General features: G+C 39.5%; 2 protein-coding genes across 5 annotated transcripts in view; both read left to right on the top strand.

Annotated features, from left to right (window-relative positions):
- The first annotated feature begins 2,455 nt into the window (after positions 1-2,455).
- Positions 2,456-8,361, top strand: clk4a (CDC-like kinase 4a). 4 transcript variants are annotated; one of them, XM_060884793.1, is made up of 13 exons: positions 2,456-2,591; positions 3,326-3,474; positions 4,412-4,649; positions 5,161-5,251; positions 5,589-5,655; positions 5,761-5,877; positions 6,276-6,442; positions 6,538-6,632; positions 6,739-6,868; positions 6,983-7,065; positions 7,161-7,240; positions 7,351-7,441; positions 7,911-8,361. In XM_060884793.1, exons 2-13 carry the CDS (start codon positions 3,326-3,328, stop codon positions 8,055-8,057), a joined length of 1,455 nt encoding a protein of 484 aa, XP_060740776.1. In that variant the 5' UTR covers positions 2,456-2,591; the 3' UTR covers positions 8,058-8,361. The 4 variants fall into 4 exon arrangements, with proteins under 4 accessions (XP_060740776.1, XP_060740775.1, XP_060740778.1 ...); XM_060884792.1 differs by having other exon boundaries at positions 6,739-7,065; XM_060884795.1 differs by lacking the exons at positions 2,456-2,591; positions 4,412-4,649; positions 5,161-5,251 and having other exon boundaries at positions 3,345-3,474.
- A 731-nt stretch (positions 8,362-9,092) lies between these two features.
- Positions 9,093-26,039, top strand: part of LOC132856077 (collagen alpha-1(XXIII) chain-like) — a 107,886-nt gene continuing 90,939 nt past the window's right edge. Inside the window, exons 1-2 of the mRNA XM_060885477.1 lie at positions 9,093-9,611; positions 10,716-10,785. Of these exons, the coding sequence (XP_060741460.1) occupies positions 9,366-9,611; positions 10,716-10,785 (316 nt within the window). The 5' untranslated portion in view covers positions 9,093-9,365. The remainder of the gene's footprint in view (positions 9,612-10,715; positions 10,786-26,039) is intronic.

Below are 26,039 nucleotides of genomic sequence, written 5' to 3'. Positions count from 1 at the left end.
TTGAGCAAGGCACCGAACCCCCCAACTGCTCCGCGCGCACCACAGCATAAATGGCTGCCCACTGCTCCGGGTGTGTGTTCACTGTGTGTGTATTCACTGCTGTGTGTGTGCACTTTGGATGGGTTAAATGCAGAGAACGAATTGGATCACGAGTATGGATCACCGTACTTAGCCGTATGTCACATCACTTTATAGACTCACTATTTAAATAAAAATATTTTATGTAACTTTTATAATGACTCAAATGTACTTGATTTTCTGTCCTCTAATATAAGAGTTTGAATTAAACCGGATTAAACACTTCATAAAAGATAAAGATAAGATACAGTTTATAATTCCTAACCTTATCACCTTATCTGTGAAACAATTGGCGGTATAGATTTTCTCCTAAAATGTGATTTTGATAATCTCTCTTTTCAGTCATCAGATTTTCATACACAGTCTCTCTCTTGTACCGGCTTCTAATCTACAAACATCATTTTTTTCCCCACAGGCATTTAATCTGGAATAATCAATACGTGAAATACAAACATAAGGCAACATTTTATAATAACTGGGTTAAAAATAATACATTGTTTATTTCACAATTATTGTAGGTTATTTACTTAAAAAAATATATCCCAGTTTCTCCACGAGAATATAGCAGTGTATTTGATGCATTTCCTGCAGGATTTCTGAGATTATTACAGAGTAATATGGAATCTGATAAGAAACTAACATTTAAAAAAGAAATCATTCTGAATGGTAACAATATTAAAGACAATAAATGTAATAATACATTTTTTAGGGAGTTACTTCACTGTCCTGCAGTATTGCGAAGTAAACAATACCAGGACAGACTCTTTAAGAATATTAATTGGAAATTGGTTTGGACTTTAATAATAACAAATATTGCATTAACAATAAAATCAGTGAAGTATATTTTAAAATTATACACCTAATTTTTTCAAACAAACCAATTTCTACAAAAGTTTAAAAATGATATATTTATATTTATAGTACATAGTGTATTTTATACACTATATACACTATTTACTGCACCTGGACACTTTAAGGACAATCTTTATAAACCATTCGCATTTATGTACAGTATATGTATATATATATGTATATGTATATACATTATTTTTCCACATATTTTCATATTTTATATATATTTTTTTATATAGTTTATACTTTTTTATTTATCTATCTCCTTTTGTTTTTTTTTTTATCCTAAATTGCATTTCTTTTTTATGCTTATATACCGGACAGATGCAAAAAGCATTTCACTACATGTCGTACCCTGTATGTATGTGTATGTGACAAATAAACATTTGATTTGTCTTTGATTTCATTTTATATATCAGATTCTTGTGCATTCTGAGATATAAATACAGAATCTGCACCTTTTTTTATTGTATGTACATTCGTGTTTTTTTGGATTGATGTCGAACATGTTTTGGAATCTTTATGTGGGACAAAAATTAATATACAGAAAAAGATGTTATATTTTTTTTATGAGGAAAGTAAAATGGTGAAATATTTTTATTTTAAATCTGTTTATTTTATATATATATATATATATATATATATATATATATATATATATATATATAATATATATATATATATTTATTTATTTATGAAAGTTTCATATCCATTAATGTAAAGTGGTTTAAAAATAAACCAAACATTTTCCATTTTAAGCTGGAAATTAAAATTTATTAATGTATTATAAAATTATGTGTATTTTTTATTTGTATTTTATTTTATTTCTCTCCTTTATGTTATGTTACTATTCTAAGATTTGAATAATATGACATTGTATTTTGTTCTCTGTTATCATTTGTTATTGAGAAAAAATTAAAATAAAAAAATAAAAAAATAATACTTTTGGTGTTCTTCATCATCTTCAACAATGACGTCATAGACTAGACCAATCGATTAATAAGGATTAATAAGGACTTAAAAATAAATGATTATAGGTTAATTCTGTTTTTTTAAATGTAATTTACAAAATAATGATTGATTGTGAAAAATAATGCACTATAATTATTTACAGACACGAAAGCCCAAACGCCTCCCTGTGACGTCACGTCGGAAAAGTCCATTATGACCGTTTACATTTATTTTTTTACCAATACACTCTCAAAAATGTAATGTAATGACATTGTTCTTATTTAAGCTATTTTCAGTGTATACACACATCATTTCACTGTATACACACACATTATAATGCACAAATACTAAATCTTATTCGTTTTCTACATAATGGACTCTTCCAAGTCGAAACGCCTACGGTGTTGCACCTTCTTCAATCCACCCGTATTTATACAAACCCCACCCTTTTTTGTACATGATTGGCTATCGGTTTTGATTCTAACCAATCATCAGGCAGAAGCCGGATATTGCTAGCCAATCCGAATCCAAGAATATGAATGCGGGTGGGAAAACACTGCAAAGTAACAGAACGTTCTAGAAGTCAGGCAGCCATTTTGGGAGAACTTTGTCAGAACAAAAGGGGAATTGTGTCGTCGAAAAAAGTCTGTTTCCTAAGCAACGCGACGTACTTTATTTTCATTATAATCACACAATTACCTTTGACTAAGGTGAGATATGTTTAATTATTTATGTTTTGGTTTAACAAACGTACATTATATCTGGTTATTATTCGTGACCTAGTTAGCCACCTAGCATGTGGACACCAGCTAATGACGGAATACGGGTGTGGATTATATTACATCAACTTCCTCAGCTTTATTTACTTTTAACTCTACGTTGTTCTTTCGTTTTATCTTTTTCTTATTCGTTTAAACCGTGGGGATCATTTTAATTGTTTTGCTAAGGTTTAAATGTTAGACTTGTGCAACGTTATCTGTGCGACTTCTTTCTTTTCTCTGGATGTAAAGAAAACACCCGTTTTCATCACAAGCTGCAAATAATAGCAGAGTTAAGAAAAAAAACCTGATATACTAATATCTAAAATTATTAATCTTGTGTTTGTATTCAGAGCTGTTATTTCTAAACATTAGAGAAGTTTAACATGGAGTAAAATACTTGTCAATTAAAATACATGTTTTGTTGTATAGAATTATCTCTGCTTATAGTTTTATTAAACTATAAAGTGTTTTATATAAAAATCATATAATTTACAGTTAAACATAATCTCGTGATCACCAGGTACAGGAGATTGTGTGTGCGCTTTATCTTGATATAGAAAAGGAGTTGTTTTTTTATTTTATTGTGTGCCTTGTAAATCATATTTAGTTATACATTATATATCAGCATTTTTTTTTTCATGTACCTTATTTATTTGTTTATATATTTGTTTGTTTTTGGACAGATGAGGCAGCGAGACAGCACAAGTCCTTCACCAGTAAGAGAGAACAGCTGGATGTCTGGGAGGCGAAAGCGCCACAGGAGAGTGTCACACAGCAGTGAACGAGAAAACAAGTACCGTAAACTTCACCAGCATCCGAAAAGCAGTGACGGGTAAACCTCGCTTTTACATCTAAACCTAACGTAGCTCAATCATCAAGTCATAATATTCAGGTGCAAGTGTGTTAACGGTGGATTTTCAATACTTCGACAACACATTCGCATATTTTTTGTTCTGGTCTTATAACCAAAATCAACACTGGTAACATATGAGACATGTTTTAAGTGAACTAGTTTGGTAATCTATAAAAATAGTGTGTGTGTGTGTGTGTAAGCTTTTTAATTTCAGTAAAATAGACACTTTAATTATGACCAGATTTGCCCAAAGGGTAAAGTAAAATGTTCTGTTCTAAGTAAAATGTTATTCTATCAACATTGGGGTTTGGTATGGATCGTTTCAGCCTGCACCCCATGAACAGACAGCGTCTGAATCTAATATTAGCTATTTGATGTTCCTGTCATTTCCTGGAAGAAACCAGACTCTTAACTTTTTATGTAACATGTAGATCACACTTGATGCAGTCTAAAAACGCCAGAAGGTTTTAGTTCATGTCACCCTGATTTGCGGTGACAATGCGTGACCGATACTAAGGGCCTCTCTTAGTGGGTCTTGCGTTTCATTCTGGAATCAGCAGCTCCGCAGATCTATTCAAACCGTATGAAACTCCTTGCTAAGTGATCTTCTAGTGTAGTGATCGTTACAAGGTTGAAGTACCACCACAATTGGCATTTACTATAAAATTGTCTTTGGCTTTGCAGTTGTATGACCTGTGTGTTAGGACAACCAAAAGGCTGTTTGGTAAACAGAACAAAAGCAGTGTTTAGTGTTCTTACACGTGTTGACTTTGACTTCAAGCAGTATCACCACAGTTAGTGGTAATGTTTAATCTTAATAACAAAAGACGTACGTTATAATGTAGGTCATAGAGGTTAATGCTTTTATTTTTGACCTACATGTATGGGTGTAATGACTATTTCTGTTTTTTCGCAGGCATTACTTGGAGAGCCGGAGTCTGAATGAAAAGCAGGAGACGAAAGTCAGAGCTGTGGATTCAGGGTATGAGAAGGAAAGCCACTTGAGCATCTCAAGGGAGAAGGAGAGGCATCGCGTCCGCCACAGGGCCCCGGACTGGCACCACTACAGCAAATCATCTGGATACAGCGGCCAGAGCAGCCGGCACGGTCGGAGACGCAGTCGTAGCCGCCCTCGCCACCGTCGCTCTCACTCGGTATGAGCGGCGTCTTGTTTCCTTTCATCACGCGTCTTTTTTCTTTTTGTCTGCGTAGATGGACTACTCACCCACTTTTCATTAAAGTCTAATTGAATGCCTGATAACTTTTGTTATTCCAGTAAACAGGAGAATGCTAGGGAAAAAAATGTCAGGTAGTACAGGGGGGCGGGGCAACGAAAGCTTAGTTTAAGGTTATTGTAAAGTTAACTGTCAATGATGTCTACTTTACATATTTTATAAGTATCCTGTCTGAAAATGTGTTGCCATTGTTTTTCTTCTGTAACACACACTATGTGGTGGGCCCCCTGTGCGTATCTCTGTCGCGGGCTGAATTTGCGTTGGCTGCACCCTGTGGCCGGGCCTGACTGCTGCGCTATCTGAATGGGCCGAATCGCTTCCCCCGTTCTTCCCGCGCTGAATGAATGAATGCCGCGTTCTGGTCCCCCCTGATTCTCATGGTTATTGATGATGATGGTGGTGATGCTGATGGTGGTCCGAAAACCTCCAGAGGAGCCATCGCAGGAAAAGGTCCAGAAGTATTGAGGATGATGAGGAGGGGCACCTGATCTATCACAGTGGAGACATACTCAGGGCGAGATGTATAGAATATATACTTTTTTTGTATACCTTCTGTATCTGTTGTCTTTTTGTCTCACATTTGAAATGAAATGTCACATGTAGTGCTTTAGGATAAATATTTTTTGGGGGCATGATTATATCAGCACTACAGGAGGGAAGAAGTCATAGACTTATTTTTTTTCCCTGTATTTTCAGCTATATTAGCCTAGCACTGACTTGCCTTGTATTCATGTATGCCACGTGTCTCTTTTTGAGCGATTTATTATCTCCAGCTAGATGTCTTAGATGGGTCTGTTATGTCTCAGTTATGTTACACTAGAGGTTCGACGTGTCTAATTGCCTGTCTTTACACCCTAGATGAGATCGTGTGCACACTAGGAGAAGGTGCCTTTGGGAAAGTAGTCGAATGCATCGATCAGAAAAAGTAAGTTAAACATATGCAAATAAAAGAACGTTCAGACATTTATAAAGTTTAAAGCGATTATTTGTCCCTACGATATCTGACCTCGCTTCCTTCCTCTGTTTGCAGTCAAGGTGCTCGTGTTGCACTGAAGATCATAAAAAACATTGAACGTTATCGAGATGCGGCCATGTCTGAGGTGGAAGTGCTGGAACACATAAACGCTCTCGACAAAGACAGAAAATAGTGAGTAACTTTGCCAATGCTTTTTTTTTTTTTTTTTTTGGTGGATCGACCTTGAGACAGCAAACACCCCTTTGTTGCCGGTCAACAAGAACAGTGTTTTTAAACTAAACAGTTTGTCGTAATGTTCTTAGTTATTACATGCACTTTTTTCCATCTAAATATTATATAATTATATTTCAGTATTAGTTTATTTTTGCTGCAATTATAATTTAAAAAAAGTGACGCACTTTTTTTTTTTTTAATTTTATTTAGTTTAACCAATCTGTAAAGCATGATTCATAATGCTTAGATTGACAGCACCAGCATCCAAACCAGACGTAGAGACGACAGTGATTATAATACAGACAGATGGATATCGTAAGCATGAAGGTTTTCTGACTGTTTCTCTCTTCTTACAGCTGTTGTGTGCGTATGCTTGACTGGTTTGACCACCACGGCCATGTGTGCATTGTGTTTGAACTGCTTGGATTGAGCACTTTCGACTTCCTCAAAGAGAACAACTTCCAGCCCTTTCCGATTGACCAGATCAGACACATGGCCTACCAGATCATCAAAGCAGTCAAGTGTGAGTAGTCTCAATAACATCTGATGACCGTGTAATCGTTTAGTACGTTGTCGTACGGCTGGACGTGTCTCATTTGGACGTCTTTTTCTCTTTAGTCATGCACAGAAACAAGCTAACACACACAGACCTGAAGCCAGAGAACATCTTGTTTGTCGATTCCAAGTATGACCTCGAGTACAACGCGAAAATGGTGAGCACCAAGTATAATATATCATTGCTATGTTCTATTGCTCTGTGTATGCAAGTTTTAGAAAGTTATAGAGCTGAAGGAACATCTTGACCTTCTTGTTACACAGAGAAGAGATGAGAGGACTGTGAAGAATCCAGATGTGAAAGTGGTTGATTTTGGGAATGCAACATATGAGCACGAGCACCACACCACCGTGGTTTCTACACGGCATTATCGTGCACCCGAAGTCATTCTGGGTAATTCTGAACTGCGTTTTATGTCTATGCGCCTGTTTGTGGTCATCAGTGGCGTTTGCATTCACACCGATTTTTTTTTGTTTTGTTTTTTTATTGACTTATTTTGTTACACAGAGCTGGGATGGGACCATTCCTGTGATGTTTGGAGTGTGGGTTGCATTCTTATTGAATATTACCTTGGAAGCACACTGTTCCAGGTGAGTGCGCAGCTGATGAAAACGTGTCCGAATACGGATTACTAAGAACTTAAACTAACTAATATACTGTATCCTGTGATTCGTGCTGATTTCAGACTCATGACAGTAAAGAACATCTGGCCATGATGGAAAGAGTCCTGGGTCCATTACCAACACAGATGCTCCAGAAAACAAGGCAAGTCTACATTCTAACCAGCGTTTTCATCACTCGTCGGTTGTGTCGGTGCATGGAGTTAGTTTGTACCCAGTTGCGTCTAATTAACATCTTTTGTTGAATCCCTGCAGGAAGCGGCGATACGTCCACCGGGACAAACTAGACTGGGACGCGCAAACCACGTCAGGACGATACGTTCGGAAACACTGCAAACCTCTCAGAGTGAGCGTCTTTACTACATAACGAAACTTATGACATCTGTTAGACTTTCTGCACCTGAAAATCATATCGTCAACCTGTAGTTTTTGCACATTACACGGGTCTGATTTTAAAACTTACATAATAATATACATATAATATACATATATAACAATACACATCTTAATTTCTTTTAGCTAACATTAGAAAATTTTACAGGAAGTTTTCTCTAACTAGACAGTTGAGATAAGCGAAAGTCTTTATCTCACCAGTTAGGGTTCCACACTGAGAGGAACACACTAACTGCTGTCTCCCACATACATGAGCTCATAGACACCCAATACGATCGACGTGGGAGTGCTAGTACACCCATTTCACCCAGTTTGTTCTCCTCTCTATGGATAGATGTGGCTTTTTCAGTTAGTCAGCAGCATGTTGTTAATTGTTAACACGATGGTAATGATGGTCTTTCCCTTTTTCCTCCTCCAAAAAGAGCTATATGAACTCCAGAAGCCTGGCCCACGAGGAGCTGTTCGACCTCCTTGAGAAGATGTTGGAATACGACGTGACGAAGCGAATCACTCTGGACGATGCCATTAGACATCCTTTCTTCGACTGTCTCGGGAAGGGCCACAAGTGAACGAAACAAACTCTTTTTTTTCTCTCCACTCTCAATGAGAGGTTGCATTTAAAGGACTGTATCAGTCCCATGTCTAGGTTTTTGTTCCTCCTTTTACTGTAACGTGTAATTTATGTGATCTGTAACTTATATTGTATTTTACACAGTTGTCAATCAAGGCAGAGATAAATATAAATGGTTTGTGGTAAATATTATTTCCTCATTTGTCGAATAAGTAATATAGCTTTATTAATTCATTGTGTAGCCATTGTGTGTCAAAATGACTGTTTATTCTTATAATTTTCAATAAAAAAATGTTCAAGGAGCAAGCAGTCTGGGTCCGTTTTGTTTTTGTTTCTTACAGCAGTTGCACGTTTTAAACACTAGATGGCGGCAGAGGACGGCATGATTTTCACCTGAACATTATACATGTTAGCTGAGCTGATGATTATAATACTGTAATTACAGAGAAATAGATTTCACTCTTCATAACATTAACGTGTCAGTTTATTGAAGTTTAGTTATTGGTCAGGTGTTAAATTTAATGTTAATTTGCTAATTAACTTTAACTTTCTGTACATGAATTTCTGCTGTTAGTCTCACATGGGCAATGCTTTATTATATGTAAGGTAATAAACGTAATAAACAGTGTGCAGAATTGACTTTATTACACTGTAATCATCATCACACACAACAACTCTTTAGCACCCAAATGATTGCACCAACCTCACAGGAATCATCTTTTACCAACACATCAATAATTCTTAACTCAAACCAGCGTAAATTAGAGCAGTTTTAATTAGTGCTCGACTTAATGGTAACTATAGCAACCGATAGGTGGCGCCGTTTTTGGTAAAATAGTGTAGGTTTGAAGAGAACACACACATGCACATACACACACACATACACATATACACACGCACACACTCACATACACACACTCACATACACACGCACACACACTCTCTCACACACACTCACACACACTCAAACACTCACATACACACACACACAAACTCACATACACACACTCACTCACACACACACGCACACACACACAGAGGCAGTTGCCAGGTGGCTGAAGGACTTGGAGCTTTTATTCTCCCCTCGTTTCACGGTCCACAACAAACACACACACTCCCACACGCGCGCGCACACGCACACACGCTCTACACGCGCGAGTCATCAGTGAGCTGCAGAAGTGTGTGAACCGTTCCTCATCATCTCATTCTTCATCATCATCTTCATCATATCCCCATCCACAGCTTTACTACAGAGAGACACCGCAGCGCTTACAGCAGGTTCTGATCTCCACCAGCGGTCCTCAGCATGGATACACCCCCGGAGGAGAGGAAAGCATCCCCGGTGCACGGCTCTGTCCCCGCGCGCCGCTGGAACTCTGTCTCTGCCGCCGCCGCCGTGTGTCTCGCGCTGTCGCTCAGCGCTCTGGCCACGTGCTGTCTCATGGTGATTAAAACGCACGAGATGGAGAGTAAAGTGCGCGCGCTGGAGCGCATGAACGACGGCCCGGTGACCGAAGAGCTGCGGGACTCCGTCCGGAGTCTGGTGCAAGAAGTGAGTTATAAACATCATAACACTTTACAGTTCAGCTCGAATGAACTGCACGGTCCAGGCGGTTATTTCTCTTTAATGTTGTTGTTAGAATAAAAAAAAAAAAATAGCTTCATAACATCAAATACTTTATATAGAATTATATATATTATCTAGAATTTTATTATTTATTTTACTTTTATTTTTCATTTCATGAATTATTTATTGTGTTATTTTTAAAATAATAATTATTATTATTATATATTTAAAAATTTGAAATACTTCCATGTTCCGGTCAATAAGTTCCCTTTCCATTTATTTAATATAATACTTTTTACTGGCATTCAGTAGTACAGTGCTGTAATACTGAAGACCTGGACTACTGAAAAACAAAAACTTGTACTAATTGATATATTTCATCAAAGTCCTGGATCTTTACCGGTGAGGATTAAACAGGATGAAACATGTTTAAGTGTAAGTGCATGAGATCAGATTGAGCAAAAGTCTTTTACATAGTTTTACTTACATCATATATATCTTTATCTCTCTCTCTCTCTCTCTCTCTCTCTCTCTCTCTCTCTCTATGTATGTATATATATATATATATATATATATATATATATATATATACATACAGACAGACAGACAGTTAGATAGATAGATAGATAGATAGATAGATAGATAGATAGATAGATACAATTTTCTTTTTCTACTTTTCCAAACATATCTGAGCAGGTGACAAAGAGCTGGTGTGTGTGTTTGTGTTGCTAGATGCTAGGATATCTATCTATCTATCTATCTATCTATCTATCTATCTGTCTGTCTGTCTGTCTGTCTGTCTGTCTGTCTGTCTGTCTGTCTGTCTGTCTATGGCTAAAGCTCTGTTACAGAAAATTGATCAATGCCCTTTTCAGACTTCACCATCACTGTGGTATAAAAATGATTCATTAATTGATTCATAAATGATTCATTGCACTTTGTTGCTGTCACAAAGAATATGTTAGTAGTTTAATATAACAATGAATTGCGGTGTTAGAAATCAGATGTTTGTGCTAAACACCCGGCAGAGTGTTGCTCCCTCACTGCTCCTCAGTCTGAAGGTTGCGTGTGTCGTCTTTTTCGTTCCAGACGCTGAGCGAGCTGATGCCCAAACTACGCACAGCCAGAGACGTGAATCACGAGTGCGTCTGTCCTCCAGGTACGTCCACTACTGTCCATCTGCTTCCTGCCCCTGAGATGTTTCAGTGTGATCTGCGTTAACACACTGTGTGCTGTAATCATGGTTGTGTAATATAGCTGATGTAGTTGGGGGTCAAACTACTCCCATGTTGCTGAGTATTACTGGTATTTTAATGCGGCTTTTTTATTTCGGCTCTAACAGATATCTTAGCAGGCAGTAGATTAGTTTAGTGGCTGTATTTCTGAGACGTGCTGGAACAAGCGCTTTACTGGCAGCTCGCTTTATCACCAACGCCTTCGCTTTTAATGGGAACCTGTGAATATTTCTCAGTAATCATAGCTGAGGACTGTGAGATTTACCTTAAACAAACATGACTGACATGCACATCTCTGATCAGAGTTCATGTAATAAACCCTATTTTCTCATGGGTTACATTCTGGTACAATAGTTTGCATACGTATTCACCCCTTAGAACTTTCCCATATATTGTAGTTGGATTATATGTCATGAATCTGCACAAAATATCCATGCTACTGAAATAACAGAAACTGGAAAAGGATTAAAAATAAAAATGGTAAAAGTGTTAGCAGAAGTAATGGCTGCTTCTCTGACTAATCCCTTCAAGGCAGGGTTTTGGTTGTGCAATATTTTTCTTTTCTTTTTTTTAATAATTGATTTAATGATGCTCTGTGAGATGATCAAAGTTTATTATAACCAAACCCTGATTGATACTTTTCCAAAACTCTGTCCCAGATTTGTTTGGATAGCTTCTTAAAAATCATGATGCTGTTTGCTAAGGTATAGTCTCTAATTGTCACTGATTATCCGACTTCGGAATCGAAACTGGCTGCGACAGAACTAATTTTAGAGGAACGGGGATGAATACTTATGCATCACAGCGTTTAATGGCAACTTATAAACTTTTTATTTAGAAATAATCTTGCGAATGATATCGATCTTTCCCGTCCGATTCGATATTATTGCAAAAAAACCCAAGTCTATTTCAGTTCAGAGTTTAAATTGTACAAACTGTAGAAAAGTTCAAGGGGGTGAATATTTATGCACAGCACTTTAAGAATCAGAGGTTCAAGTAGGACAGACATCAGCTTCTGTTTATAGGAGATGAATGTGTGTGTGTTTGTGTGTGTGTTTGTGTGTGTGTGTGTGTATGTGTGTGTGTGTGTGTGTGGGTGTTTGTGTGTGTGTGTTTTTGTGTGTGTGTATGTGTGTGTGTATGTGTGTGTGTGTGTTTGTGTGTGTGTGTTTGTGGGTGTGGGTGTTTGTGTGTGTGTGTTTGTGTGTTTGTGTGTGTGTGTTTGAGTGTGTGTTTGTGGGTGTTTGTGTGTGGGTGTTTGTTTGTGTGTGTGTCTGTGTTTGTGTTGGTGTGTGTGTTTGTGTTTGTGTGTGTGTGGGTGTGGGTGTGGGTGTTTGTGTGTGTGTGTGTGTGTATGTGTGTGTGTGGGTGTTTGTGTGTGTGTGTTTTTGTGTGTGTGTATGTGTGTGTGTATGTGTGTGTGTGTGTGTGTTTGTGTGTGGGTGTTTGTGTGTGTATGTGGGTGTGGGTGTTTGTGTGTGTGTGTTTGTGTGTTTGTGTGTGTTTGTGTGTGTGTGTTTGAGTGTGTGTTTGTGGGTGTTTGTGTGTGTGGGTGTTTGTGTTGGTGTGTGTGTTTGTGTTGGTGTGTGTGTTTGTGTTTGTGTGTGTGTGGGTGTGGGTGTTTGTGTGTGTGTGTGTCTTTGTGTTTGTGTGTGTGTGTGGGGGGGTGTTTGTGTGTGGGTGTTTGTTTGTGTGTGTTTGTGTGTGTTTGTGTGTGTGTGTGTGTGGGTGTTTGTGTGTGTGTGTGGGTGTTTGTGTGTGTGTGTGTTTGTGTGTGTGGGTGTTTGTGTGGGTGTGGGTGTTTGTGTGTGTGGGTGTTTGTGTGTGTGTGTGGGTGTTTGTGTGTGGGGGTGTTTTGTGTTTGTGTGTGTGGGGGTGTTTTGTGTTTGTGTGTGTGGGTGTTTGTGTGTGTGGGTGTTTGTTTGTGTGGGTGTTTGTGTGTGTGTGGGGGGGGGGGGTGTTTGTGTGTGTGTGTGTGTGTGTGTGTGTGTGTGTGTGTGTGTGTGTAAAGCAAGAGAAAGAGAGAGAGAGAGACAGAGAAACAGACAGAGATTAAAAGACAGACACAGAGACATATACAGACAGTTACACATTTTATACATTATTTTTGTCTCCACAACAGATGCAGTGTCACTGATTAGTCACTGATGTACTAGACTAAAGAGCTCACTAGGTTGGTATCATGGTGACGGCTGTGTTCTTGCTGTGTTCTTGCTGTATTTGAAAGGTTGTAAAGCACCAGAGCTTTTCAGTGAACTGTTCTCCCGTGCATCCTTTCAGTAAAACGAGTTCTTCTGTGTTTACACGAGTCGTAAGAAGAGCTATAAACGCTAACTCCACCCCTCGGCTCAGCCTTATCTTGTGAAAACGGTCATGTATCTGCAGTTGGCTTTTCTTTCTCTGAAAAAAACATGAAGGTCCTAATGAGCTGTCAGAGTTGGTGCTAAGTGTTTACCTCTTTCAGCTTTCAGCACCTCTGCTGCGAGTCTGTAGCTTGATGATTTTAAAGGAATGGTTTGGAGAAAATGGTCAAATTTTCTTTCGCTCAAAAATGAATTGAAGGACGTCAATATGGAGACAAACTATCATTAAATCCTGTCAGTAATCTGTATCAGTTTATTTCTAAGCCTCACTCTTAGCACAGTGAACAATCTTATCCAGAGTTGAGCTGCTGCTGTAATCACAAAGACTGTCCTGTGCTCGTTGCAGGGATTTTTATCACAATCTACTTGTCCTTTTAAGAAACCTGGGGTAAGCGATTGAGCCTTTTCCTCGTGTCGTCTCAGGGGGATTGTTCATTACGAATCTAAATCTACATCTTTAAATGACGGAGTACTTTATGAAGTACTTAAAATAGGACTCAGCACTCGATAACTCCTTGTCCGTGTGCTATTCATGATCCATTAGTGTTTTTAGACTGTGTGATCTAGTGAATCAGTATGAGGATGTATTCAATGTTATGAAGTTGTTCTGGAGAAGGACTTCTGCCAAACGCTGTGGAGTAAACGTTAATGTACGGTAACTGACTTGAATTGACGATTCCAGAAATAAATAAACGAGCAATTAACCTCTGGACATCTGTACTAATGTCCTACAAAAGCCCTATTCGGACGGGGTTAGTTTTACGTGGGGACGTGGGGGTAAAGTGATTATTGCCAGAGCTTCTCGGTGATTTTAGTCCCGTCCGAATGTGCCATCTCGGTAATCATTACGGACAATGTCAGTAAAGATTACGGCGACTTTTACCTTCTGTAAAAAGGTCCGGAAAAATGACCTCAGGTAATACTAATCCCGTCCGAATAGACCCGCTGTAAACATGTACGGTAAAATTCCGTCATTTCCTGTTTAAAAGTAGTTTTTGGCGCGTTTTGCAAGCATGGAGGCGCCATGTTGTCTGTTTGCGCACGTGATAACAGGAAGCAACGTCATACGCACATGACGACAAGGAGGTTACCGTGGTGCGTAAAACGAGTTACCCCTCCCACTTCTGCTAGTTTTACTGAGATGTCTTGTCCCGTGCGAATTGGCCAATTAATATTACAGACGTCCTGAGGTAAAATTGCATTACTCCACGTCCCCACGTCAAACTAATCCCGTCCGAATAGGGCTAAAGACTACTTTTCCATTTCCATGACCGTTTATGGCAGGTGGCAGACAGATCACCTTACAAAAGACTAAAGCTTCATTAGCTGATTAAAGCATAAACGAACGGTCGATACTGGACGGAAAGATGTGGGAAAGTCTTCCCCATAGATCACGCTTTAACAGCAGCGAGTAATCCGAGAGCTTTTCGGGTGTGGCAGGAGCTTCTGATGAACATAGCACTGTATTTTCTTTCATCTCTTGAAACGCTTTGGCTTAAAATATCCTGCTAGGGTTTGGCTCCATGTGTTATGTGTGAAATATGCCACTAGGAAGTTGTGCAATGATACGATCGTCATGCCGAGGGAAAAGAGAAGGGACCTGGATTGGGAATCGGCTCGTTTTAGCAATGATGCATGATTTCAGTCTCATCCGGTTCTACTATTAGTTCAATAGTAGCAGCGTAGACGTTTGGTGAATTCTGTGAATGGGTGTGGATGCGTGCGGCACGGCTGCTGGATGCTCGGGACTCGTCTCATCTCATGCAGGAGCTTATTAAAGACCTTTTCACACACACACACACACACACACACACACACACACACACACACACACACTGTCTTGTCTCTTATTCGATATAATGCTGTAAAACTGAACAATTTCTCTCCGTCACTCACTCTCCATTCTTCCCTTGAGAAAATAAACAAGCGGGGAAGTAATAATAACATTAGCAATAAGGTTTTTTAATTTAGAAAGCGCTTTAGGATAGCGTGACCGGCTTGAATCATGCAAAGGAAGCACAGGATAAGACCTTATAAACAATATTCAACTACGGACAAATTGAGTTTAATATCTACATAATGTTTTTCTATGCAACATTTAACGATGAAACTTCCATTGCTCATCGCTTCTTACTTAAAAAATTTAATTCAATAGTTTGTAAGTGGTTTAGTGGCTTAGTGGCTTAGTGGTTAGCACGTTCGCCTCACACCTCCAGGGTTGGGGGTTCGATTCCCGTCTCCGCCTTGTGTGTGCGGAGTTTGCATGTTCTCCCCGTGCCTCGGGGTTTCCTCCGGGTACTCCGGTTTCCTCCCCCGGTCCAAAGACATGCATGGTAGGTTGATTGGCATCTCTGGAAAATTGTCTGTAGTGTGTGAGTGTGTGAGTGAATGAGTGTGTGTGTGCCCTGTGATGGGTTGGCACTCCGTCCAGGGTGTATCCTGCCTTGATGCCCGATGACGCCTGAGATAGGCACAGGCTCCCCGTGACCCGAGGTAGTTCGGATAAGCGGTAGAAGATGAGTGATGAGTGAGTTTGTAAGGTTTTATTAAGGTGAAGAAAGGTTAACTTAATTTTGTAATTTCCTAATGCCTAGCAAAAAAAAAAAGCAATTCCAGAAAGCAAGGGGTAATAAAAAAAAGTTAAATTAATAAAAAAGTAAAACGACAAAGTAGACAAAATTATACATTAGGTTACAGGAAGCACAGCAAAAAAAACATTATAAAGTGTAAAGAAATATAAAACCGATGGTAAAAAAAAAAGCTAATCATTTAACCTAGATAACAGAGCTGTATGAAAATACTAATAAAACATTTAATCATAATAAGAATTTATTCTGAGTGTATTAAACGTAATTCTGAGTAAAAATGTATACATTTTTAGTACTTTTTCCACTTTGGTTTTGTTTCATTTAACATTATGAATAAAAAATATAAAAAAAAAACAACAGTTTAGTTGAAGTGAACTGGAAAATGATGGAAATCGACCCCATAAAACTTTCGTTCAGAGGTCCGAAGTGATATAAGCGATATAAGGTCATCTTTCCAGAACTCGACCCATATCTGTAGCTCTACAGCTCTGTCCTTTGGCTCAGTTTGTGCCTCGTGGCTCGGTTAATCGTCTCACATCTAGAAAAAGCACAGGAGCAGAAAACACACCGCACATTTGATTCACTTCCAATCGTATCGATTAGAGTCAAATCTCTTTCTTCCTGCAGAGAATCGTACTGTGAAGACCCCGTTGTTTATCTCACACCCGAGAGCGATTACTGTGCTCTCACGTTCCTGAGAAACCACACAGAGAAACATTAAGACAGACTAAACAACTCACTACAGTTTCAAATAATTCCACAGATTCAGTAAAGTATTATTTATTCCATAAATTGATTTATTTATTTATGGAAGATATAAAATGTAAGATTGTAAGATTCTTATAAAATCCTTGTAGTTTGTGAACGCACGTGTTTTGGATCTGCTCGGGTTCTAAAAGCCAAGTAATTTCCCAGAGTTTGGAAGTGATTAGATCGAGTGAAGTTACATCATCAGCAGCTACAGGTGACATGGAAAATCGCCATAAAATCTAATGAGGGAAAGCGAGAAAACGCTTAACACTTTCACAGAACATGTGTATCGGGTTGCTGAGAATAGTTTACCACCTTCACGTACGACAACTTAACGTTTGTGGCCTTGTATTTTTTTTCCCTCCCTAACCACCAGGAGAGAGAAAATGCAGAGAAATAAAACAAACAAAAAAAGCATCAAAAACATCTGAATCTTGTTCATTTAAACAGAAAAATAACTATTTTGGAGGCAAGAATTTACTTGAGTGAAAGTTCGGTGCATTTAAATTCTCATCTCACTCATTTTCTACCACTTATCCGAACTACCTCGGGTCACGGGGAGCCTGTGCCTATCTCAGGCGTCATCGGGCATCAAGGCAGGATACACCCTGGACGGAGTGCCAACCCATCGCAGGGCACACACACACACACTCTATCGTTCACTCACGCAATCACACACTACGGACAATTTTCCAGAGATGCCAATCAACCTACCATGCATGTCTTTGGACCGGGGGCAGAAACCGGAGTACCCGGAGGAAACCCCCGAGGCACGGGGAGAACATGCAAACTCCACATACACAAGGTGGAGGCGGGAATCGAACCCCCAACCCTGGAGGTGTGAGGCGAACGTGCTAACCACTAAGCCACCGTGCCCCTTGCATTCAAATTTAAATTTTTTATTTTTTATTTTTGCGTTTTATTAAAAGTTCTGCGAAAATTGAGAATTTGCTTTTAGGTTTAAAAAGCAAACGAAACACGAACGAACAAATTTGGAGTAAAAAGTGTAAAGACACCTGAGTGACGTAGCAGCTGATTCAAACTTTCAAGATCTTAAAATTTAAGATTTAAGTTCAAGTTTGTATGAACAGAAATTATAATAAGACGTAATAGAATTATGTGCAATGTGTAACATGTTACATGTAGTCAGAAATTGAGCTCAGAAAGAAAAAAACTTAAAGATAGAATTTTAGAATTAAAATGTTAATTTGCAGGGGGCACGATGGCTTAGTGGTTAGCACGTTCGCCTCACACCTCCAGGGTTGGGGGTTCGATTCCCGCCTCCACCTTGTGTGTGTGGAGTTTGCATGTTCTCCCCGTGCCTCGGGGGTTTCCTCCGGGTACTCCGGTTTCCTCACCCGGTCCAAAGACATGCATGGTAGGTTGATTGGCATCTCTGGAAAATTGTCCCTTCGGATAAGTGGTAGAAAATGAATGTTCCCATCTTCCTAAATAGTGCTTACATACATCCGCAAATTCAATTACTTCACTATTTTACATATATGACCACTATGGAATCTGTTCACTTCTACCAAGTTCACCTTTCTACTCTTTAAAGATGGGAGGAGGAGTCGATAGTCATCGTGGGTCTTTGAGATGACGGATTGAAGGAATGTAAACAGAATTAAATTGAGCTTTTTTCTTAGTATTTTATTTTAGATTTAGTTTTTTGTCTAGCATTTCCGGAAAGGAGTCTGCAGTGTCGGTGCACTCTAATGGAAACGTTTGTGGCCTTAACAGTAACTCTGCCGTTTGTTGATTATTTTCCAATAATCGACAACCTCGCAGTGATTTATTCCTTACTTATCGCTTTAAATGACTTTCTTTGTAATGTGTGCTTCATATTTGATCACCTGCCTGCTGATTATTATATAATTATTGTTGGTCCTGATATAAAAATGTTCATCAGTGAACATTTGAAGACTTCATCAGGAAGGAATTAGTGTTAAGTCTGTAATGAACTCAGAAATGATGCTCCTCTATAAGTTCCTCAGGAGCTCTTGGTCACACAATTCCACTGGATTATAAACTGTTATAGAAAGCACATTATTACATTGACATTATCACCTGTTCAGTGTCACCCAAATGAGGATGAGGTTCACTTCTGAGTCTGGTTCCTCTCAAGGTTTCTTCCTCACATCATCTCAGGGAGGTTTCCCTCACCACCGTCACCTCAGGCTTGATCATTAGAGATAAAAGTTAGAGATAAATAGTAACTAAATTTTATACTTTATTCTGTTTCTACACTTCTGTAAAGCTGCTTTGAGAAAATGTGAGTAGTTAAAAGCAACATGCAAATAAATTGAATTGAACTGATTTGATATACAGCTCTAATTTAGGAGAACTTGCATCAGTGATATGCTTTTTTGCATTTTAAAACCTTCTTAAATTCACAATTAATGAATTTAAAGTGTGAAGTAAATCCTTCTTGTCATCATTGGCCACATGTTGTGTTATGGTTTTGTATAGTATGTGTTATGTTATGTCTGTTATGTTATGTTGTGTCTATTTTTCTTTGTGTAGATTAGTGGCTGAGTATAGATCAGTCATCACGTGTGTAAAAATGCCAGTGCGTATCACCTCTTTGCACCCCCACCGTGTGTGTGTGTGTGTGTGTGTGTGTGTGTGTGTGTACACGCATCTTCTCATCTTACCATACCATGTTTATTCAATAGCCCTCGTCTGTGGACCCAAAATGGCGGCACCAAGCGATCGCCGTAAACGACTCGTTCATTAACCTCAAACGTTTCTAACGTCCATCATGTGAATATATATTACAGCATAAACACAGTAACAGATTCCCCATAACGTATTTCTCCATCTTCATTCTCCATCTCACAGAACTGAATTATTTTCCCGGATTCAAAACGATTCGTAACGACGCGATGAGTTTATTGAGCGTCACTTCACGAGCATAGAAAAGTTTATAGATTGATGGTGTGTGGAAGCTTTATGACAAGTGTGTTATTGTTGTAAATGTGTTAACGCTCAGACTTCTGGCACTTCTGGAAGAAGAAAAACAAAACAAAACCACGAAACAAGATATTTTGAAGAAGAAATACCTCCTGTGTCCTGAGGGTAAATGGTGATTTTGAGCATGAAACAGGCCTATTTTGCGGTATAGCACAATTAGGAAAATTGACTTGCGTCTGTTTGGAGTTTGCCAGCAAGCTATGTGGACAAACGGAGATGGCTGCCTTCCTCGTACGAGGACGGATTTTGAGCCAGCGCAGCTTCGCCGGTCGATCATTATAGCTTTATATAAAGTCAGAGGTGACATCCAGTAAAACACATACCAGTAGAAGTTCAGGAGAGTTCAGGAAAGTGAACTGTGAGATTCATTGCGTATGCGGTTTAACCTTTAGCAAGACTTTTAGAAGGAAATGAGAAATGTGAGGCGATTTCATGAGCTGAATTTAAACCTAGTCGTGATTAATCTTTATATTCTGTTACACCGGAACGGCTCAGAGTATATTTGGCATCGTACTTCTCATTCACTAATTCATTTTCTACCGCTTATCCGAACTACCTCGGGTCACAGGGAGCCTGTGCCTATCTCAGGCGTCATCGGGCATCAAGGCAGGATACACCCTGGACGGAGTGCCAACCCATCGCAGGGCACACACACACACTCTCATTCACTCACGCAATCACACACTACGGACAATTTTCCAGAGATGCCAATCAACCTACCATGCATGTCTTTGGACCGGGTCGCTGAATCCTCGTATCTCCAAAACCGTTATTTTTCAGTAAATTAAAAAAACGCTGTACCTTATCTGCAGTGCACAGGGTTTAGTCCGCGTTGCAGTGGATTGTCTTGCGCTAAATTCCTGTCCTCAGACGAGCACCAGAACTAGCGTGGGTCAAGATTTTTTTTTTCTTTGAGCCCAGTGTTTTGAAGACATTTACCTCAGAAGACGTGTTGATTCGTTGCGACTCTTCTTGAGGAGAAATATGCCGTGAAGCTCTCCCACGGAGTGAGGAAGAGGTGGACAGTTGAAGTGTCCAATGGAGTTATGAGATTTGCGCTCAAGCTATTTTCAAGACTTTAGATTGGTTAATAACATGTAAAAATAACAGACCCACGTGGGGACTGACCAATAGCATCGATATGTGAAAAAATATGAAATTGACCAAATTTGGACATACGAGGTTTCCGCCCGACAGCGACGATATGTACACGTTGAAGGGAATATGACTTCCAATTCAATTCAATTAAATGTTATTTAGCACTTTCAACAATGGACATTGTCTTAAAGCAGTTTTACAGAACATAAGAAATATTGTACAAAAAGTTTATTATACAAAGGTTAATATTAGACTTATATTTAAATGTGTTTGTATTTATTCCCAATGAACAAGTCTGAGGTGACTGAGATGACTGTGGTGAGGTAAAACTCCCTTAGATGGAAGAGGAAGAAACCTTGAGAGGAACCAGACTCAAAAGTGAACCTCATCCTCATTTAGACACTGGAGGGTGTGATTATAAACTGTTATAAACTTCAGACAGTGTCATTATGAACAATGTCCTTTCTACAGTCAGATACAGCCTGATGATTGTGTATTAATTAGGAGGTTGTTGTCCTCAAACACCACATGGAGTTAGTATCTTCTCTTTTAATGTCCAAATCTTCATGACACAATCCAACTGGATCTGGAACATCTCTAGATGCCTCAGGATCCTCACAGGGTTGACATCGTCTCAACGAAGGTCCGAAATCATCCAACAGGATTTTCCTAGTAAATGTTATTAATATGTTTGGAAATATTAGAATTACAGAGATTGATTTTTTCTCAATCTTTATCAGATTTAAGTGTTTAATTTGTCTGATTCTTTTCAACAAGGAAGCAGAGAAAATGTGTTCTTTAGTCAGATCGTAAATGCGCTGATCTCAGACCTGTTCTCTAATTCAGCTCAATAAATCCCTGATAAGCAGCTGAAAGAAAGAAAGCACCGAAACACAGGTCGTCAATCTGAAATCAGAAAATAACGTGATGGATTGAACCGAGCACTCGAACAAGAGCTGATTAACAAGTTTGAGTGAAACAAACACAAACCTTTGGGATTTCTTTAGCAGATTCTGTGTGGCATTCAATCACATGTATTTATGTCAGAAAAAACCCTGAGCAGAAGTTCATCACTGATGTCTCATCTGTTCAGATGTTTGCCCGTGGCTTCGGTCACAAGCGATGACGTGAAGATGGAACAGAACCGATTTGAACTCCGTCATAAACGGTTGTGTTTTAAAACCCGACTCTACCGTCGTTCACCATTCGTTTAATTTTTTTATCTGGATTTGTAGCTCTCCATCACACAAAATTGACATCTTCTGTCCTTAAAACATGGTATTAGGCTCTGATCGAAGTCTGAATCTCCTGAAATTTGGTCACTTCCTCAATTCCTCCTCTTCTCTTAAGAATAGGTTAGTGGCTTGTCTGCTGTTGTGGGATTCAGAGGCATCCAGACCGGCAAGCCGCCTCTGCGTCTGCATTTATTTCAAGAGGGCTTCAATCAGTCCGAGTATTTGTCCTCGAAAAAGTCTGTTTAGTTTGATGTCAGAAGCAGAAAATCCCTCAACTGATACAGTATGTCAACATGCTGATATGGGGAGAGACTCAAAGGAAGATTAACCAGTGGGAGATCAGCAGTACAAAGTAGAAACCCTAACAGATCAGACGAGGTTAGTTGCGCCATCTGGCTTTATTTAGCTCGTGCAACGATTGAACTGAACTATGTTTAATTGCAGGGTCCTTTTTTTCTGCAATAAAGGACGGCTAAAATTCCTCTTGTCGCTTATGTATTATAAACGCGGTGCAGAGTTTTATGTTTACGGTTTGTCATCGCCGTGATGACAAAAACAAGTGTGTGTGGTCGTGCTGTTATAGGAAAATAATCAATGAATGAAGCAGAGTGATGGTTATCACGATGTAACAGTGAGGTTATGTTCCACATGAAGTCTCTTATTTCTCTTACATCAAACAACAGTCACACTTTGTTTTAGCCATTTTTAATTATATTCATTCATCTTCTACCGCTTATCCGAACTACCTCGGGTCACGGGGAGCCTGTGCCTATCTCAGGCGTCATCGGGCATCAAGGCAGGATACACCCTGGACGGAGTGCCAACCCATCACAGGGCACACACACACTCTCATTCACGCACGCAATCACACACTATGGACAATTTTACCAGAGATGCCAATCAACCTACCATGCATGTCTTTGGACCGGGGGAGGAAACCGGAGTACTCGGAGGAAACCCCCGAGGCACGGGGAGAACATGCAAACTCCACACACACAAGGCGGAGACGGGAATCGAACCCCCAACCCTGGAGGTGTGAGGCGAACGTGCTAACCACTAAGCCACCGTGCCCCCATTTTTAATTATATTTAATATTGTAAAACAGTTCCCGCCTCTGCCATGCATGGTAGGTTGATTGGCATCTCTGGAAAATTGTCCCTAGTGTGTGAGTGCGTGAGTAAATGAGAGTGTGTGTGTGCACTGCGATGGGTTGGCACTCTGTCCAGGGTGTATCCTGCCTTGATGCCCGATGACGCCTGAGATCCCCCCCGTGACCCGAGTTAGTTCGGATAAGCGGTAGAAAATGAATGAATGAATGAATGAATTGTAAAACAGGCTATGTGGCTTCATATTGATGGTGTTAAAGTTCCTGTCACAAAACCCTAGACAGGAAGAGGAACAGTAGACTCCTTCCAGAACTTTATAATAAATATCTTCATATCAGCCGTTATACATTCGATAAATAAGAATACGTCAAAATAGAAAATCTGTACAGTACGTTTATCGTATTGGCGGATAAACGTACTGCCGGAAAATTAGACTGGATTAGGCAATCAGATTTGAGAATCGAACAACGCTGTGGTACAATGCCACGTATAGTAGCTCTAGATTGTTAGTCAGCTCCTGGCTTCTTTTCACTGATCCTAATCTAGTCCTGGCACTCACAGCAGCAAATTCAGCAAATTCTAGAACAAAAGAGAACATGCTTCAGGAGGTTTGGCAGCTACAGAGTAAAGCCTCAGCCCACAAACTGCTGAGTGTACCTTAATCTCTCTGCAAAGAGCTCACTGCTGTGATTCCTCGCTGTTCTCCAGTTATTTTCATATCTTCCCGCTAACTGTCGAGGCTAATCGGTTAGTTCCCCCACCTGGTCCTCTCAATTGGAGACCTTTATGCTCCGTAAGAGCCAAACATCCATCAGCGCACAGCCTGTGCTCTGGAACTGGCCTTATCAGATGACCTTATTACCACTGTTTTTCCTAGCCGTCTTGGCTAACCGCTAACCATCCGTCAGCAACCAGATTAACGCTAGCAGTTTCACCTGCTGCAGCTTGCTCATACTAGCCCTAGCATATGAGCTTAATTTACTGGGCTCTAGACTAAGCCTGGGATTTAAAATCACTTTAAATCTCCATGACGACAAGGTACCAAATCTTGGATTTGAAAGGTGATTCACGAATGGTAGATACACGCTGTATGTCCAAAAGTTTGTGCACCCTTGATCATCAGATCCGTGTGTCCTTGCTGAACAACCCATTCGAGATTTATTCTGTATTTACTGTTATAACGAGCTCCACTCTTCTCTTCTGGTTAGAATTTCCACTAGATTTTAGAGCATTGCTGTGTTCATTCATTCATTCATTCATTCATTCATTCATTCACAAGAGCATTAGTGAGATCAGAATCTGATGTCAGGATGTCGAGGAGACTCCAGTTCATCTCAAAGGTGTTCATTGGGGTTGAGTCAGAGTCAGGGCTCTGTGAAGGACACTCGAGTTCTCTATCGATGTCCTTCGCAATGTAAAGTGGATTCTTTAGGTATCTTTCACTATGCAGCCAATAATCTAAAAAAAAAAGTCTCCAAAAGTAAATAAACAAATGAACGAATCTGTATATTATTCTACACTTTTTTGTCATCTTGAAATAAGAATTCGTTATAACTGAACGACAGACGGCGGAACGACGCCGCGTCTACAGCAGCGTCTGGAACGTTACTTTTCATTATGTCTGCCTCGTTGTTTCCGACATGTTTCCGACAACTTCTGCCTCGTTAACCACCGACCTGGATCAACCCCCTTTTTGTCGCTGCATACCTTTGGTCCGACTCTAAAACAGCTGAGCGGGATCGGATAGTGATTTGCGAGCGGCGGCTCTGAGACGGCTTCGGCGTGTCGACGTTTAGCTGTAAATACGAACAAAAATAGCTGTGGTGGGACATCCTTTTGGAGGCAGACTCACAAATCTTCAATATAAAACGATATCATTAACGGTCCATTAAACAGTTGTGACATTTTAAGACTTTTCAGTAGAATTGGATCTGAATTTAGCAGCTTGTTTTTTTTTTTTTTATATGTCTGCCTCACCATAACCTGCAACTATACATCTGAAAATCAGATATTTTCTGAAATTCCTCGAGTCCATATGTGCTTGAAAACTGCAGAGATAATAATTCCTAGCCCAGCGTGACTGCAGTCTCTAATGTCCCCTGCATTATTTTGCTATATCCAGTTGCTCCATTTGGATTAAGACCGGTTTCATTCAGTGCCTGACTAACTTGATCCTCTCACCTAAATTTAGTTCCTCAATTGTTTCTACGGTTCTGAGGTTTCATCGTGCTTGGCACCCGTTTACCAAGACCACACAGGATCAGACGGTGTCTGCTGGCATGCTGAAGAGCGGCACTTTGACATCGTGTCTGATACCAAACAGCATTGGGGATGAAGAGGGGATCTTCACCTCTCCGGATGAGAAGCAGATCAGACTCAGGAGGGATTAAGTGCAACCATGAGATTAAACGTTCTAAACTTTGTGCCCGGGGAAAAAAAAAAACAGGTGCTGGACTCAGCTATGGAGATGGATATTACTCTTCCTCAGCGCTGACAGAAGCCGTGGGGGAGATGCACGGGGATTAAGATGCTGCTTTAGATAGCGTGAAGAAACAGGAATTCCATGGTCATGATCTTAACACTGGGTCTGTGGATGATATCAATACATGCCAAGTGCATCCTGAACCTATCATCTAGCTAGAACATATCTGATGAATATATTTCAAACATAAACGTTATTCGTGTGTCACTGGTCACAGTTTATTTAATATCTCTTAATAATAAATAAAATCTGCAATTTGTTTCTTTCTGTAATGAAAAATTTTAAAATGTCTGAAATGTAAATACGATCTCATAATGAGGATAATCGCGCTCTTGAATTCTCGCTTCTGATTGGTTAGAAGTTCTGATTGTTGATTCGTTTACTATCACTGCAGCTCTGACAGTTTTTTCAGAGATTTGTAGTAAAGCATTATACAGTATATAGCGTTAGGGTTAGTAACAGCTAATTCATAAGGACATTTCATCTTCTTTAACTACTTCACTTCACGCAGCGGTGGCTCATGTGGTTAAGGCTCTGTGTTGTTGATCGGAGGATTTGGGGTTCAATCCCCAGCACTGAAAAG

This window comes from Tachysurus vachellii, chromosome 13 (assembly GCF_030014155.1).
Source record: "Tachysurus vachellii isolate PV-2020 chromosome 13, HZAU_Pvac_v1, whole genome shotgun sequence".
In the NCBI taxonomy this organism is placed as follows: Eukaryota; Metazoa; Chordata; class Actinopteri; order Siluriformes; family Bagridae; genus Tachysurus; species Tachysurus vachellii.
The sequence above is the reverse complement of the archived record's forward strand: the minus strand, read 5'-3'. Positions and strand labels throughout refer to the sequence as shown.

Coding starts and splice junctions, on each gene's coding strand:
- clk4a (XM_060884792.1), top strand. CDS start 3,326: ATGAGGCAGCGAGACAGCACAAGTCCTTCACCAGTAAGAGAGAACAGC. Junction 6,633..6,738: donor TCGAGTACAACGCGAAAATG/GTGAGCACCAAG, acceptor CTTGTTACACAG/AGAAGAGATGAGAGGACTGT. Junction 7,241..7,350: donor CAGATGCTCCAGAAAACAAG/GCAAGTCTACAT, acceptor GAATCCCTGCAG/GAAGCGGCGATACGTCCACC.